This window comes from Python bivittatus, unplaced genomic scaffold, assembly GCF_059951505.1.
Source record: "Python bivittatus isolate LINGU-HERP-01145 unplaced genomic scaffold, Pbiv_v1 ctg000810_np1212, whole genome shotgun sequence".
Classification (NCBI taxonomy): Eukaryota; Metazoa; Chordata; class Lepidosauria; order Squamata; family Pythonidae; genus Python; species Python bivittatus.
Genome location: NW_028277111.1, coordinates 4,863,268 through 4,881,318, shown reverse-complemented (window position 1 = coordinate 4,881,318; position 18,051 = coordinate 4,863,268). Strand labels below are relative to the sequence as shown.

The following is an 18,051-nucleotide window of genomic DNA, read 5'->3' as shown; positions in this document are numbered from 1 at the left end:
GAGCCCAGAAGGGGTCTGAATGGAATAAACAATGAATTTCAATTCTTAACCCCTCCCAACTAGAGTTCTCTGGCATTCCTAATACGTGGAGATGTTTCACTATTTCTTGTAGGACATTGTTCCGTTATCCATTCTAGAAGAAAGATTTGGGAGAGCCGTTCCTTTATTACTTTCCAGCCTCCCTGATGGACACTTTGAAGTTGTGTTCAGAGAACAAGAATCCACTTCATGTTATGTGATGTCTGTTAATTCTTCTTTTCTCCTGCCTCCTATTTCAAGTCCTTCGCTGTGGACATCAGAGATCCTGAGGGAAGGAGGAATCCATCCAGTTCCCCTCAGGAGCTGTTTTTCAGGAGGATCTCTCAGGAAGATCCAAGTCAGGTCACCTTCAGAGGTAATCGAAGGCCCTCCCATTCCCCATAGATATCCCAGCTGTCTCCTCTATGTCTTCTCTTCTTTAGAATGCCTCCTCCTATTTTGTTAATTCTGCACTTTAAAATTCTCTCTCCCTCACAGGGAAGACTCGAACCAAGTTGTCTGCTCTTTCTGGTGGAGCTGAAACAGGGGCTGAACCTCCAGCTGAAGTAAGAGCAGGAAATTTATCTATTAGATTTCTATTCTCCCTTTCCTTCAGGCAGTCAAGCTGGTGTACATAGCACTCTCTCCTTCCATTTTTCCCCCTTTTGTGGGCCTGGGTGTTTTCTTTTCCTTGAGCAACATGGAATGTGGAATAGCAGATTCACATTACTCCCAGTCAACCTAGCTTCCCCTGATGTCTGTGGTTCAGATACAATGGTTTGTAATTTCTCCCCTGAGATTCTTCTTAGGAAATATTAAGACCAGTATATAACTCTCCTTCTGCTAGTTACTCTTCCTACTATATTTTTACAATAACTAATTTGTTAAAAAGTCCCTCAAGAGATAGGAATAATATTATTACAGCCATAGCAGTCACTAAACAGACACCCATTCTTTTCTTTTTTTTCAAGTCTTTGACTTGGAATGATGCAAGGCTGCTCAAAAATAACTAAATACGCAGATTGGCACATTGCCATTTTTAAAAAGCCTAGTTTCCAACCAGTGGTAAGGAATATAAGCACATCCGATTGAGACATAAGCCAGGTTATTAAAATCCAATGAAAGTGGCTAGAGAGAAAAGTCTCTAAGTAGAAATTGTACTGAAAAAGAATATAATCAAGGCTCCTTTGACTTGCAAAGTAATTTCTAATCCTCTGATTTGTGAATGGATTTGGAGGCCAAGGAATCCAGCTTGGCAAAGGCTGAGAAATGTCCTTCCCAAAAAATTGCCTCCGCTATCTTGTCTCCCATTCAGCCAATGGCTCGGACTACTAGCACCTTTCTTGCAATCCTTGAGGAGAAGAACCCAGCTTGTGTGCCTCTGGATATTGATGGCCCCCCACCCAAATCCGTGGCTGTGCTCTCCCAGCACTTTCATGAAGTTGTTGAGCATGGGCATGATCGGTCCTTCTGGGGACACCGTAAGCCCTTTGCTGAAATGCTATAAAGAATCCCCCCCCCATTCCGTTCTGCAAATACAGGAAGGATTGGAGACACTGATAGGTGGGGTTGCTGTAGCCCATCTGCCAGTTCCTTCTCTCAAGAAGGTGAGAGTCCTTTCAAGATGGGTGAATGGATCAACTGATGGATCAGTCCAGAAGGAAATTGGGGCTGCTTTCACTGAATGGCACTGAATGTCCTACAGAAGCAATCAAGTTGATCAAGCCTGCCAGAAATACTTCTTCAGTCAAAAGCTTTTGGCTCTTTCGATTTTCTCACCTAAACCTTGGAATCCCACCAAGCATAGCCATTTAACTTAGTGCATATCTTTTCGTTGCTCTGGGAATTTGTGAAGAATAGGACAGATCTTGAAAATCCTCCTGGCCTGTTTTGTTCTTTTTTTTTTTCCTTGTTCAGGAGGGTCTTGTGTCCTTCGAGGAGGTGGCTGTGTATTTCTCTGAGGAGGAGTGGTCTCAGCTGGATCCTCACCAAAAAGCACTACATTGGGAAGTCATGGTGGAAAATTGTAGGAATGTGGCCTCTCTGGGTAAGGGTTTGCTTCTCTCCCATCAGAGAGTTTGGGAAGATATTTGTAGCTAGATCCCATCACCTATCAATTATTCAAAAAGTCTCCAACCATCTCTTTGGGGGGAGAAGTAAAAGATCTGACCTTCTCCTGCTCCGAGGAAGGAAAGTGGTCATTGGCTCTCTGCTTAGATGCATTTCTCATCTGGTGAATTTTTCCATTTCTGTTTAAAAGTATCAGTGAGAAACTCACTCCTTGGCTTGAGGAGACGCTCAACTCCATCACACTTATTTGAGCCCAGATGCTTCCCTGTCCTCTGAAGGGTTCTCATTTATTCAGGCTGTTGGGTTAATGACTTGTCTTCCTTTTGATTTCTATCCTGAGCCTTGGGGTTAAGGGCAAAATGATGCTGTTTTTCCATTGCAAACGTGCTATTTAGGGTTAAGAGAAGAGCTCTAGAATTTTTTTCTCTGCAACCATGTGATTTTGTCATTTCAAAAATGAATAGCAAATGGAAGGTAGTTTGGGTAGGAAGAAAAGGACGAATTTCAAAATTGATTTAGTTCTCACTGGTCGTTCCTGTTATTGACCCCCCTCCAATAAATGTTAGGTTTTCTCCTAATGCCTCCTTGGATGTTTCCCCGGATTCTTCCTGAACTCAACACTGACTCTGGGTAAGGTTGACTATATAGGGATAACTGTAAATAAAGTGGATACTTTAGATATTTTCAAAGCTTTTGTGGCTCATGAAGATAGAAATTATCCATTCTATACCCTGCCATTGTAACCATGCAAACATGCAAATCCTACAGTTTGATCTTTTCTCCCAACCTTGCTATAATTTTCATTTCTCTTTTCCTTTGCAGGTGGTCATCGCTGTGAGAATAAAGATCCCAGTGAAAAATTCCAAATGATCAGGGATGGAGGCGGAAGGGACAAGGAACTGGAGATGCAACTAGAAAGGCATGAGGGAAACCAGTCAAATAGTTGGAATCAGGAAAGCTCATCTTCCATGGATGCTGAGACGCAAGGCTTTCTTGCCCAACAAGGAAAAATAAAGAAAAAGTATATGGGAAAAAGTGTAAGACTATTAAAAGACAAATTAGTGGTAAATGAACACTCTCCAACCCAAACCAAAGGAGAAGATTATATATGCAGAGGCAATGGAAAAAAACCCAATTGGACTTTCACTCTTTCCTGTGAAAATGGGTCCCTTATGTCTCATAAAAGGATCCACACAGGAGAGAAACCATATAAATGCATGGAGTGTGGAAAGAGCTTTACAACCAGAACCCAGCTTACTTCCCATAAAAGGATCCACACAGGGGAGAAACCATATAAATGCACTGAGTGTGCAAAGGGCTTCTATGAAAATACATCCCTTGTGAGACATAAAAGGATCCACACAGGGGAGAAGCCATATAAGTGCATGGAGTGTGGAAAGAGCTTTGCTCATAAGGATAATCTGAATTCACATAAAAGGGGCCACACAGGGGAGAAGCCATATATATGCATGGAGTGTGGAAAGAGCTTCAGGACAAGCAGTCAACTTATTGCCCATAAAAGGATTCATACAAGAGAGAAGCCATATAAATGCATGGAGTGCGGAAAGAGCTTCACTCATCGTTATTCCCTTACTTACCATAAACGGATCCACACAGGGGAGAAACCATATAAATGCATGGAGTGTGGAAAGAGCTTTGGTACTAGGAGTGAACTTACTTCCCATAAAAGGACCCACACAGGGGAGAAGCCATATAAGTGCATGGAGTGTGGAAAGAGCTTTGCTCAGAAGGAAAATCTGAATTCCCATAAAAGCATCCACACAGGGGAGAAGCCATGTAAATGCATGGAGTGTGGAAAGAGCTTTCGTACTAGGAGTGAACTTACTTCCCATAAAAGGATCCATACAGGGGAGAAACTATATAAATGCATGGACTGTGGAAAGAGCTTCACTCATAGTTATTCCCTTACATACCATAACAGGATCCATACAGGGGAGAAACCATATAAATGCATGGAGTGTGGAAAGAGGTTTCATACTAGGAGTGAACTTACTTCCCATAAAAGGATCCACACAGGAGAGAAGCCATATAAATGCATGGTGTGTGGAAAGAGCTTCAGTCGTAGTAATTCCCTTACTTCCCATAATAGGATCCACACAGGGGAGAAACCATATAAGTGCATGGAGTGTGGAAAGAGGTTTCATACTAGGAGTGAACTTACTTCCCATAAAAGGATCCACACAGGGGAGAAGCCATATAAATGCATGGAGTGTGGAAAGAGCTTTCGTACTAGGAGTGAACTTACTTCCCATAAAAGAATACACACAGGGGAGAAGCCATTTAAGTGCATGGAGTGTGGAAAGAGCTTCAGTCATAGTAATTCCCTTACTTACCATAATAGGATCCACACAGGGGAGAAGCCATATAAGTGCACAGAGTGTGGAAAGAGCTTTCGTACTAGGAGTGAACTTACTTCCCATAAAAGGACCCACACAGGGGAGAAACCATATAAATGCATGGACTGTGGAAAGACTTTTACTCAAAACAGTAATCTTACTTCTCATAAAAGGATCCACACAGGGGAGAAGCCATAGAAATGCATGGAGGGCGGATAGCTTCTGTGAAAATGGATCCCTTATGAAACATAAAGAAGGATAATTTGAATTCACACAAAAGGGTCCACACAGGGGAGAAGCCACATAAATGCATGGAGTGCGGAAAGAGGTTCAGGACAAGCAGTCAACTTATTTCCCGTAAGAGGATTCCCGCTAGAGAGAAGCCATATGGAGTGTGGAAAGCTTCAGTCATCGTTATTCCCTTACTTACCATAATAGGATCCACACAGGGGAGAAACCATATAAATGCACTGAGTGTGCAAAGAGCTTTTGTGAAAATACATCCCTGATGAGACATAAAAGGATCTACACAGGGGAGAAGCTATATAAGTGCATGGTGTGTGGAAAAAGCTTTACTCACAAGGGTCATCTGAATTCCCATAACAGGATCCACACGGGAGAAACCATATAAATGCATGAAGTTTGGAATACTTTTACTCAAAACAGTAATCTTACTTCCTATGAAAGGATCCACACGGGATGAATCACTCCATGGGATGGAGTGTGGAAAGAGCTTTACTACTAGTAGTGATCTTACTTCCCATAAAAAGATCCACACAAAGAAGAAACCGTATAAATGTGTGGCGCATGGAAAGTGCTTCAGGAGGAGGAAGGACCTAGTTTCACATACACTGATCTCTTTGGGTGAGAATCCATGTAAATTCTAGATTTAGTTGTTTACATCTATACATTTTCTATTTGTGTACACTGAACAGGGAAAGGAAGATTTTGTTTTTCTGACCCTCACAACCGGCAGCCCAAGGGAAATTAATTTACCAATTACAATAAATGGGCCATTTTAATTATGAACTTGATTTTTGAATGTACTGCTATTTTAGATTGCCAATGCTATTGCACACCAATAAGAGAAATTTATTTTTTATTAAGTTTATGTTTATCCCAGTGTTAGAAAGAAACCTTACAAGGTTCGTCTCCCAGCCGGGTATAAGCACACAGGCGGTTGCTTGAAGCAGAGAGAAGAGTTGATTTTCCGAGAGCCAGATACCCAAGAGGATCAGCTATGGGGCAGCCATACTAGGGTTTCCCCAGGAGTTCCTTTATAGGGCAGATCCTCTTGTTCCTGGAAAGGCGCGAAGTAATGCCCGGCCCTCGAGGAATTCTTGGAAACAGTGATTAGCCGGGATTCCGGGAGAGGTGAGATTGGTTGGATCTTTAGAAGGGAGCCTTCTGAGGGCAGGCGCCCTCCTGCGCTGGGGTTTCCTGTGGTTCCCTTACCTGGCATGGTCTAATCGGCACATAGATCCCTTCAGAGAACACATCGTTTTATGATTTGGTTAAGGCTTCAAGGAATGTTGGCCCTTCCTGCCAGGTCTTTAGTTATTTAATTTTGGGCTGAGGTAGAGGACTCCTGATTCTTCCTGCTTCTTTCTTAATCGTTTTAGGGGAGCCCATTCTTACTATAATTTAATAATATGCCTTGATTGCTGTTCAGATAAAGAATGGTAGGGTGAGACAAATGGGAAGCTTGGACTTCCTGCTGACATGGGGGGGAAGATTTGATTTCCTTTTCACACCAGTTTCTGGTTGATCCTGGTTCTGGAAGGGAACCAGAGTCCCCTATTATGGGGGAGATGGGCGGGGGAGAAATCCAATAAATAAATAAATAAATAAATAAAAATGTGGACAGGCAGAGATTTAACAGGTGCTGCTTCCTCAGGCTGTAGAATGTGCTGCATCTCCCTGTTTCATCTCTTCAAGACAAAGCTTCATTCGTGTTTCTTTCACTATAGCAGATATGCAGCAAGAAATTCAACTGATCCACAATCACTTCCCGTAATTTAAGCTTTCCTTCTTTTGCCTGGTCTTCTTACAATTGTTTCCCCCTCCCTTTCTCATTCCTTACACTCACAGTTTATCAAAGGACCCTACACTTCTCTGTCTTCCCAAAAAGTTGGAAATGGTGCAGCAGAGAGATTCTGCAGTCTGAAGCAATATTATAATCCAAAGGGAACTCAAGTTCCATCAGACTGTACAGAGAAAGATGGAATGTGATATTGAATCGTCCCATTGACTAATTGTGATATTGAATTAAAAGTGACAACTAATTGGATTTGTGCTTTACATTTCTCATGAATCGCTTTCTCCCTCCCTCCCTCTTTCTTTCTTTCATCCCAAGTTAGGGCTACTCAGGAGAATGAGAATCAAAATAACATTACAAACTGACATTACAAAGGATCAAGCCAGAAGGGAGACCTTTGGAAATCAAGGGGGACCGAGGGCGGAGCTGGCGTCGCGGCGATACGGCGGGCGATCCTGGGCTCCCAGGACCGCAGCCGATATCTCCTCCCCTGGACGGTCCCGATGGACCTAAGCCGTCCCGTAGAGATGGCGATCGCAAAGGGCGCGTCCCGCGGATCTCAGGGACGCCGCAAGTCCCAGATTGATCCCGGGAGAAGCTCTTGAAGCCGGCGGAGGAGAGGCAGCGAAAATGGCTGCGAAAGCCGGGACAGCTCCAAAGGAAGAAGGAAGAGAGGGGTGTCAACTGGGTGAGATGGACTTTTACTATTCAACTATTCTTAGAGAACACCTTAAGTAACTTAAAGAGATTTTTAAAAGTGAAGAAAAGTGGATTAAGCGGCGAGATTGAGCCTTATAAAAAAGGGGGAAATTTTTTTTCTTTTCAACTTTCCCTTTTTAGTGGAATTGGCAAGATGTTTTTCTCTTAAAAAAATATATTTTTAACTGGATTGGCCTTTTCTTTTTAATACTCAATAACTCTTTATCTTAAGCCTTTTTTTTTGACTAAGATTTCTTTATCGTTATAAGAAATTTATACTTTTTGATTTTGAAATGGGGAAAGTGGAGTTAAGAGAAAGTAAATGAAAGTTGCACTGCCATCCAGAGGCTCGACATAGTGCTTTTTTTCTTCTATTGTGACGCATGCTCAAGGACCCTGTGCTTTCTAAAAAGATAGTGGGATGTGCATGTTTATACAGGTGCCATCCGTAACTATAAACAAGAAAGCGGAGTTGAAAGCGATTTTGAAAATATCAAGATGGAAAGTTTGAGCTAGTCACAAGAGCCCTGATTAGTGGCAGTAGCTCTTCTTTCTGCTAGAAGCTCTGCTTTGCTCTCCATTCCCCCCTCAGTTGGATTTTTTTTAAAGAGACTTAGTCTTTTCCCTCCTCTTCTTTTTTTTTTTTCTCCTCTTGCTTTTTTTTTTTTTATTTTTGGCAAGAACAAAGATAAAGAATCCTTTGACTCAATAAAGGTTTATCAAGATAATAAATTATACGAGAAACACAATGCAGAAAAAGATCTTTAAACTATTGAGGATGACTATAAAAAACTGGAAGAAGAGCTGCAGAAATTCCCGCAAAAAAAAAAGAAAAAAAGATATTAAAGCTAAAATGGACTTAATTAAACATAAAACGGGATCAATGGAAAAGGAAGAAATAGCACAAGAAATCAGAAACATTAAACAGAATTATTTTGAGGCTTATAAACTGAGAATTAAAAGGGTTAATCAACTGATAAATGAAGAGGGACAGACTTGTTCTTGGCACTGAGGGTGAGAAAAAGATTATACAAGATTATAATGGAAAATCGTACTAAGAGAATGCACAAAAAGGAAGAAGTAAAACAATATTGAAAGAAACTACTTCAGATGTTTAAATAAAAAACGAGGGGAATACAACAATGATGGAACTGACAGAAGCTTCAAAAAGCAGAATGTTTGAAAGGACATTTATTATTGCTTTCTCTTATCCAATAATATAGAAAAAGGAATAAACAGCTAGATATTTTGGGATATTGAATGAAAAGGGTGAACTCAAAATTATGCAAGCGCTGGAATAAAAGTATAAATCTGAGATATATAGTTAAAAATTGTATTTGATTGTAAATGTTTCAAGAGATTAGACTAAAATTTATACATGGTTGAATATAGTAACATACAGATTTTAAACTAGAGACATTTTTGTTGAAACATGTAGTGAAGAATCTGGTTAGAACTGTAACCCGGTTAGAACTGTAACTGATATTGTAACTGATATTGGTTAGAACTGTAACTTTTAAGAATTGGAAAAATTAAAAAGCACTTATGCAGGAGGAAGTTATTGAAAATTATGGAATGTGCAGAGATGAGTTAAACTGAGATTTGAAATTAGAGTAAGAAGATAAGTAATTTTATATGACACTGAGAAAATATAGTAATGTAATGGATTAGGAAATTTTATAATAGAAATTTGATATTAATTATTATATATATACACATATAATCGATAGATGAAAATGTATTACTAATCCTATTGAAAGTTAAAATTTCTTGTAAAAAATGATTCTATAGATTAGCTATGAATGATTAATAATTGTTAATTGATAAGTATACAAGTATATTTTGAATAGATGATATGAGAATTTAAGATTATGAAAGGGGCACCAACGAGTTGGTAACTGGTTGACACACGGTATAAAATGGAAGATGCTTTTTTTATGCCTTTCTATGTTTTTGTTTGTTCATGTATGTTTTGTGTTTGTTGTAAAAATAAAAAAATATTAAAAAAAAAAAAAAGGAAATCAAGGGGGACCAAAATAAAATAATATGAAATTAAGAAAAGCTACTTCAGGAAATGACTTGAGTTCCTCCTGACCAAACAGACAGAAATGAGAAAGGGAACCACCTCTGTGATGTGAAGATACCAAAGAATAATCAGACTTATTTCTATGGTGTAGAACTGAGACCTGAGTCAACCAGTATAAATGCAGAAGCATGGAACATTTTTCCATCAAAGGCCTCTCATTATGTGAGAGAATCGTCACATACATATCAATGTAGGATGTATGGAAAGAGCTTCAAGATGAAGAATTCCTCTCACAAAAGGAGCCAGAATGATGAGAAGCCCCCCAAATGCATGTGGAAAAGACTTTTTTTTAAGCATTAGGGCCACTTTTGCGTTCTTGTGGTGTGACAAGGGCTAGGAAAAAGTCTAAATCTGACTTAAATAAAATTAATTAAACATCAGTTGTGTGCTTATTTTTCAGACATGCATTAAATTCTCTTTCTCCTTGGTTGTAATAAAAATGACTAAAAAATTGCAAGGATTTGGGGAGGGCCATACTTCAGGGTTTCAGAGGCTCATGCTGGTTTGAAGCTGAGGAACCTTGATAGGTAAAAGAAATGGGCTGAAAAGGTTTCTGCAAGAGTGAGCAGTTAACTGCGTTCTATTCAAATGGCTTTTTAACTGCTTCTCCCCCCCCCCCCCATTTAAATTCTTTGTTTCTCCCACCTAAATCTCTTTTTTCTTGCATTGTCACTTCCAGATGCAGAGGAACCTCTTCAAACCAGTGGAGTGGCTAGAACAATTTTAAAACAATTTTTTATTCATGTTTATCCATAATGTAAAGATATTCTGGTTGCCTTAAATTCTCCAAAGGTCTTAAGCTTCCTACTCATATTTCCTGAGGCATATTCCTTACTCAACCCCTAAGTAAAACAAATTCTCCTCCTCCTCCTCCTCCTCCTCCTCCTCCTCCTCCTCCTCTTCATGGTGTTTCAGCATTATATTAACTTTTCATTATTTGCCTTCATTTTCTAATTCCATCTTTTCTCGAATCACATAACTCTTAATTTCTCCACCTCAGCACCTTGTTTTAAGGTAAAATTTCTAGAATGTCTATGAGTTTTGAGCTTTTCCTTCAATTTTGGACTTGTTTTCTTTTGAAATTTAATTTTCTTCAGGATCTTCAGGATTATTGTTATGGGCTGCTACTTGGTGTTTCAAACATTTATTAGCTGCCCAGAGTCATGAATTTGAAAAGGGCAGCTGTATAAATTGTATATTGTTGTTGTTCAGTCGTTAAGTCGTGTCCAACTCTTCGTGACCCCATGAACCATATTGCGCCAGGCCTTCCTGTCCTTCACTGCCTCCCTGAGTTTGCTCAGTTTCATGCTCATTGCTTCAGTGATGCTATCTAACCATCTCATCCTCTGCCGTCCTCTTCTCCTTTTGCCTTCAATCTTTCCCAGCATCAGGGTCTTTTCCAAAGAGTCCTCTCTTCGCATTAGGTGACCAAAGTATCTGAGCTTGAGCTTCATTATCAATCCTTCCAATGAGCAATCAGGATTGATTTCCTTTAAGATTGACTGGTTTGACCTCCTAGCAGTCCAGGGGACTCTTAAGAGTCTTCTCCAGCACCACAGTTCAAAGGCATCAATTCTTCGGCGCTCAGCCTTCTTTATGGTCCAGCTCTCACAGCCATACATTACTACTGGATAAACCATAGCTTTGACTATGCGGATCCTTGTCGGCAAGGTGACATCTCTGCTTTTTAATATGCTATCTAGGTTTGCCATAGCTTTCCTCCCAAGGAGCAAGTGTCTTTTAATTTCATGGCTGCATTCTCCGTCTACGGTGATCTTGGAGCCCAAATAAATGAAGTCTGTTACTGCTTCCATTTCTACCCCTTCTATTTGCCAGGAATTGATGGGTCCAGATGCCATGATCTTAGTTTTTTTAATGTTGAGTTTCAAGCCAGCTTTTGCACTACTCCTTCACCCTCATCAAGAGACCCTTTAGTTCTTCTTCCCTTTCTGCCATTAGGGTGGTATCGTCTCCATATCTCAGGTTATTGATGATTCTCCCTGCAATCTTAATTCCGGCTTGTGATTCTTCCAACCTGGCATTTCTCATGATGTACTCTGCATATAGGTTAAATAAGCAGGGTGACAGTATACAGCCTTGTCGTACTCCTTTCCTTATTTTGAACCAATTGGTTGTTCCGTGACTGGTTCTAACTGTTGCTTCTTGGTCCGCATACAGATTTCTCAGGAGACAGGTAAGATGGTCTGGTACCCCCATCTCTTTAAGAATTTGCCACAGTTTGTTGTGATCCACACAATCGAAGGCTTTTGCATAGTCAATGAAGCAGAAGTAGATGTTTTTCTGGAACTCTCGTGCTTTCTCCATGATCCAGCGAATGTTGGCAATTTGATCTCTAGTTCCTCTGCCTCTTCGAAACCCAGCTTGTACATCCGGTAGTTCTCGGTTCACGTACTGCTGAAGCCTAGCTTGTAGGATTTTGAGCATAACCTTGCTAGCATGTGAAATGAGTGCAATTGTGCGATAGTTTGAGCATTCTTTGGCGTTGCCCTTCTTTGGAATTGGAACGTAAACTGACCTTTTCCAATCCCGTGGCCACTGTTGCGTTTTCCAAACTTGCTGGCATATTGAGTGCAGCACTTTAACAGCATCATCTTTTAGTATTTTAAATAACTCAGCTGGAATACTGTCATCTCCACTAGCTTTGTTGTTAGCAATGCTTCCTAAGGCCCACTTGACTTCACTCTCTAGGATGTCTGGCTCAAGGTCAGTGACCACACCAGCATGGACATCAGGGACATTAAGATCTTTCTTGTATAGTTCTTCTGTGTATTCTTGCCACCTCTTCTTAATCTCTTCTGCTTCTGTTAGGTCCCTGCCTTTTTTGTCCTTTATCATGCCCATCTTTGCACTAAACGTTCCTTTGATATCTCCAATTTTCTTGAAGAGATCTCTAGTCTTCCCCGTTCTATTGTTTTCCTCAATTTCTTTGCACTGTTCATTTAAGAAGGCCTTCTTATCTCTCCTTGCTATTCTCTGGAAATCTGCATTCAGTTGCTTATATCTTTCCCTTTCACCCTTGCTTTTCACATTCCTTCTTTCCACAGCTATTTGTAATGCCTCATCAGACAGCCATTTTGCTTTCTTGCATTTCTTTTTCCTTGGGATGGTTTTAGTTGCTGCCTCCTGTACAATGTAACAGACCTCCGTCCATAGTTCTTCAGGCACTCTGTCTACCAAATCTAATCCTCTAAATCTATTCATCACCTTCACTGTGTACTCACAAGGAATATAATCTAAGTCATACCTGAGTGGTCTAGTGGTTTTCCCTACATTCTTCAATTTAAGCCTAAATTTTGCAGTAAGAAGCTCATGATCTGAGCCACAGTCAGCTCCTGGTCTTGTTTTTGCTGTCTGTATAGAGCTTCTCCATCTTTGGCTGCAAAGTATATAATCAATCTGGTTTCGGTATTGACCATCTGGTGATGTCCATGTGTAGAGTCGTCTCTTGTGTTGTTGGAAAAGAGTGTTTGCTATGACTAGCTTGTTCTCTTGACAGAACTCTATTAGCCTTTGCCCTGCTTCATTTTGTGCTCCAAGGCCAAACTTGCCTGTTATTCCGATTACTCCTTGACTTCCTACTTTAGCATTCCAATCCCCTATGATGAAAAGGACATCTTTTTTTGGTGCTAGTTCTAGAAGGTGTTGTAGGTCTTCATAGAACCGGTCAACTTCAGCTTCTTCGGCATCAGTGGTTGGGGCATAGACTTGGATTACTGTGATGTTGAATGGTTTGCCTTGGATATGCACTGAGATCATTCTGTCGTTTTTGAGATTGTACCCCATTACTGCCTTTCCCACTCTCTTATTGAGTATGAGTGCAACTCCATTTCTTCTAAGGGTTTCTTGGCCACAGTAGTAGATATAATGGTCACCTGAATTAAATTCACCCATTCCCGTCCATTTCAATTCGCTGATTCCCAAGATGTCGACGTTCAATCTTGTCATCTCATGTTTGACCACATCCAGCTTGCCTTGGTTCATAGATCTTACATTCCAGGTACCTATACAATATTGTTCTTTACAGCATCGGACCTTCTTTTCGCTTCCAGATACATCCACAGCTGAACGTCCTTTCAGCTTTGGCCCAGCCGCTTCACTCTTTCTGGAGCTACTTGGAAATGCCCTCCGCTCTTCCCCAGTAGCATATTGGACACCTTCCGACCTGAGGGGCTCATCTTCCGGCATCGTATCTTTTAGCCTTTTAACATTGTCCATGGGGTTTTCTTGGCAAGGATACTGGAGTGGGTTGCCATTTCCTTCTGCAGTGGACCACATTTTGTCAGAACTCTCTGTCATGACCTGTCCGTCTTGGGTGGCCCTGCACGGTATAGCTCATGGCTTCACTGAGTTACACAAGCCCCTTCGCCACAACAAGGCAGTGATCCATGAAGGGGCTAAATTGTATAAATACTGTATAAATAAATAACAATACAATAAATGCTGCATAAATACTAAATGAAAATCAGTACAAACCTTGATTTTCCTAACCTGTCACTTCCCTCCCTGTGTCCCTTCTGGCCTCCATCTTCCAACGCTTCAGGCCTGAGTCTGGAAACAACTGGAAGGCACAAGCCGTGTTTCAAAGAGACGATCCTTATTCTTTTCGTACCACCCTGCCATTTCTGATAGGACTTTGCTCGTTTTTGAGGCCTCCTCAAATCTCTAGCGATCCCTCAGAGCGGCTGTTGCTGAGGAAAGCGAGTTTTCATCCTCCACAGAGAGTGTCTCAATCTTCACAAGATAACAAACAGTTCCTAGACATTAATAATAGGAAGATCTACAAACTGCGATGTTCCGGAGATGCCCCCCCCCTTTCTTAGACAGCCAGTACTTTAGAGGGGCCCTTTCCTTCTACCCCTGTTGGAATATTTTCCTTATTTGCATGCAATGGTGGCTCTCATTTTTCAAAGTTGTGAGGTAAAAGAAGGCACGCTTCAGTCATTCTTGTCAACGTACAGGTTTCCTCAGCATCCAATCCTTCTCCCCTCGCCCAATTATCTTTTTAATCCTTGTCATTCCCAGTCAGTTTCCCCTGGGTGCACAGCCAGGGAAGAAGCGGCAGCTCTGCTATCAGGTCAATCTCAATCTCACAAGGTTTGCACTCTGCACAGGTACAGACACTCAGTGAATGCTTGGGGCAAACTCAAAGATTGGATTGTGATGATTAGGAGGCCTGGAAAGCAAGGAGCATATCTCAGGAAGCTATAAAGCACCGTTTGTAAACATAGGGCAAATGCCCTGAAGGGGGGACGGGAGGTCAGCTCACATCGGTTGTATACGAAGGCCATGCATTCTCCCTCTGTCATTCATCTTCCCCCCATTGGTCCTGACCTCCAGCCATGTAACTAGCAGGCAAGAATTGTGCCTAGCATGGATGAAGGAGGAGATGAAGAGGAAGGCAGGAGAGAAAGTGGATGGAGAGAATCAAGAAGATGATTCCAGGATGGTCACTGGAAGAGCTATAATTTGATTTTAAAATAACCAAATAAAAGTAATAGCTTGAAGGCTGCACTCACGTTGAGAAGCTTATTCCAGTTCCAACCAATATGTCTCCCAGTTTTCTTTAGCCTATGTCTCCAAAGACAGAGGAGACGCTTCAGATGAATTTCCCCTTCCTTCTTCCTACAACCTGTCTTATATTGAGAACTGCGTTGTTGTGATTAGGTAATGAGTGACTGTGAGCAGGGCCTCTCAGTGAGTCTAAGAGAGACCTCAAATTGTGGGTCATTCATTGGTACATCTCTGTTCAAAGACAAAAATAAAATTTCCCTGGAATCTCAAGGTCCACAAACCTAAAACAACTCCATTTTGCAGAGATTCACTCAGTCTGTTCCCTTCCCATTCAGACTCCAACAGCCGCTAGCTCAGCACTTCCACCACATCACCTGTTTGGCCTGGGGATGTGAAAAATAACTGGGTATCACCAGCATATTGAGGATGCCAGAATCTAGGCCAACGGATGACCTCCTCCAGCAGTTCCATGTAGATCTTGAAAAGCAGCAGTAAGTGGAGAGATCCCTGGAGCATGCACAGAATAGATATCTCTGCACAGATCTCTCTTCCACCATCACGACCTCAGGAAGGAGGAGAACCACTGCAAAACAGTGCATTCTCTCAGACATGTTAGAGAAGAAGGCCATGGTCAGGGGAACTGAAAGCCTCTGAAAGATCAAGGAGGGTTGCACTCCCCCAATCCTAGTCTTTCCATAAGTCATCCATAAGTGCAACCAATGCAATTTCCATCCTGTATCCCGGCCGGAAACCGATTGCCAAGGAGCCAAATCGTCGGCTTCCTGTAAGGCTCTCTGCACTTGCAGAGCATCAGCCCTTTCAGGCAAGCCTTTCAGGAATTGGACACCACAGAGCCTGTTGGAGCGCTACGATGCACCCCTTGTGGGGTACAAGAACAGAATCTTGAAAGCCTGTCAGAGTTTCCCACTGATGTCTTTTATGGGATTCAGAATCAAGACAGGATTATTTTTACTCTCTTAAGCAAGCAAAATGCTGAATTCCATTTCCTGTCTGCTGCTTTGCTCCACCTGCTCCCTCTAAATGAGGATGCAACTTTCTCCAGAACCTTTCTAAAAATGGAAGGTTGGAGATGTTCTAAAGTTGTCGAAAGCAGCTGGATGGAGAAGCCTTCCTGAGTGGGGGTGTGAGAAACAAACCTCAAGTTCCAAAGAATTAAGACAAATATCCACTGAAACAGCAAGGCATGGCCATTTATTGAAATAGTACGTTGTTGCAACAGTGGGTGTCCAACAAGTAGGCACACCCTGTGATAAGGTTCATGCACTTTTTATTCCCTATGCCCGAGCGAAAAGACCCTCCTCCATTTCCCCATTGGTTAGGTACTCAGGAGTTTACAACCTATCTGAAGTGCCTAAACTACCCACGTGAATCTCCGCCCTTTTTACATCTCCCATTACCCTTATTTTAGAAGCCCCTTTCCCATATTTATTTCCTTCTATGGCAGTTTTTGACATTACTAGTACGTGCTCAGCGAGGTGGTTTCAGATCTTGTGTAACTATTACAAAACCAACTCAGGTCGGTTTGTTAGCTCTCTATTCAGAGACTCACGTACACAGGCTTCCTTGCATGTTACCACATCTTCTCCATTTCTTCTGCTTATTTTAAACAATCTAGCACTTCTTTACACTACCCCCCCCCCCGTGCAATTAAGGACCTTGATTGTATCACTATATATGTTTTGCTTAGAAAATCAGGGGCCTGAGAGATCCCCTTCCACTACTAGTTGCTCATTTTATTTTAAAGCATATATGGTCAAATTAGCTTACTTGCAAAAACAACACTTTTATCATTTCTCACAGGGGGACACCACAGCCCCCTTCCTCCTGACCCCATGGAAATAACCCCCTTTCTCCCCTCTTTGCACGAGGTGCTGCATTGCACATGGCATCCACCAGGGGCCCCCCTCTGCAAAGAGGGGAACAGCATGCGCTTCACCGTTGGGCCACTGGAGGGCCACTGCCACGGTGGCTTTCCAGAGGAGGGTGGGAAAAGGAGTGACATCATTACTCACCTCTCTAGGAAGCTGCACTCTCTCTCTTTAACCCTTTGAGGTAAAAAGGCTGCAGGGAAGTCTTGCAGGGAAGTGATCCAGAGGAGGCCCTTGTGCAAAGGGAGGCAGAGGGTTCCCGCGCTGGAGAAGGGAGAGACGCAGGCCAAGTCCTCATACTGGTTCAATCTTCTGAGTCCTGGGTTTGGGCGAGCCTGAATCCCGTGTTCCCCTGCCACTCCTTTCCATGCAGTAACAGGCAGGGTGGAAGCAGAGCTCCAGACCAGCTGGGTTGCCCCCAGGAACAAATCCAGGATCCCCAGGAAGGAGGAGGGGATCTGTGGGAGCCCTTCGCACCCTATTTCCTGGGAAAAGCCTGGGGGGCGGCGAGAGGGACATTGCAAATCTCAAGCAGGAAAGAAGAAAAGCTTTGCAAGGAAGGAGGTGCCCGAGATTGTGCCTGCATTCTCACCATGTGCTGATGAGGCTGAAATAATGTTGGATCCTCTGCAGTTCAACTCATCTTAGGAGGGTGAGTGAACTAGGACATCCTCTTAAGCTACATTCTTTCAAGCCCTCTGCTTTGTGTGAACTCGGCCCCTGCAGTTGGGGGATCTGTTTGGGCTTAGGCCATGTTGTCTGAACCCGCCTGGGTGTCCGGGTGTGACTTGGCTCTTCAAAAGCAAACCCTGAAGAAAGGGAATTAGAACATCCCAAGCCAAGCTCATTTCACTGGCATTGCATTTTACCTGAGCTGAACGTTCGTGCTTTGTTAACCTGTTTGGGGTTTGGCGTGTTGTGTGAATCCTGCTTGTAGGGAAATGTAGATATGGGTTTTTAAAAAGCCAGCCCTTCCTTCTGAGCAAAAGAAATAGAAAATGCTCCAAAATGCATTTATTGGGTATTCCAAAATCTTCAGTGATTTCAACCCCTTTTTGCAACACACACACACAAATAAACACAGGACGTATCTGATCAATGCCACTGCCATCCTCAGAAAAATAGTGGCTTCCGTGGGGATGAGTGTTGTTCAATGGTGAAATCCATCACTTTCTAATTCTTGGAATTTATTTTCTTTTCCATCTCAGACCCACAAACTGGAAACCTTTTGTAGGTGCTCACATACAGACAACTTCTCTCTTGGGCAAAGAGGGCTGAATGGCCTGCTGTGGTCATTCCTGCAGCTACAGGAACAGTCCTATGAATGAAAAGGCATTTGGAGAGCCACCAGGTCCCTCAGAC

The 18,051-nt window shown here is 42.2% G+C and overlaps 1 protein-coding gene across 10 annotated transcripts in view; it reads left to right on the top strand.

Moving 5' to 3' along the window:
- Positions 1-4,969, top strand: part of LOC112543262 (uncharacterized) — a 49,766-nt gene extending 44,797 nt beyond the window's left edge. For 4 of the 10 annotated variants that reach the window (XM_088129431.1, XM_088129428.1, XM_088129432.1 and 1 more), the window contains 4 exons: positions 280-394; positions 517-584; positions 1,936-2,065; positions 2,911-4,969. In XM_088129431.1, coding sequence (XP_087985557.1) covers positions 280-394; positions 517-584; positions 1,936-2,065; positions 2,911-4,643 — 2,046 coding nt within the window. In that variant the 3' untranslated portion in view covers positions 4,644-4,969. Of the gene's footprint in view, positions 1-279; positions 395-516; positions 585-1,935; positions 2,066-2,910 lie in introns of those variants that run through there. The other 6 variants (XM_088129435.1, XM_088129436.1, XM_088129433.1 and 3 more) reach the window with 5 other exon arrangements.
- Positions 4,970-18,051: the final 13,082 nt, after the last annotated feature.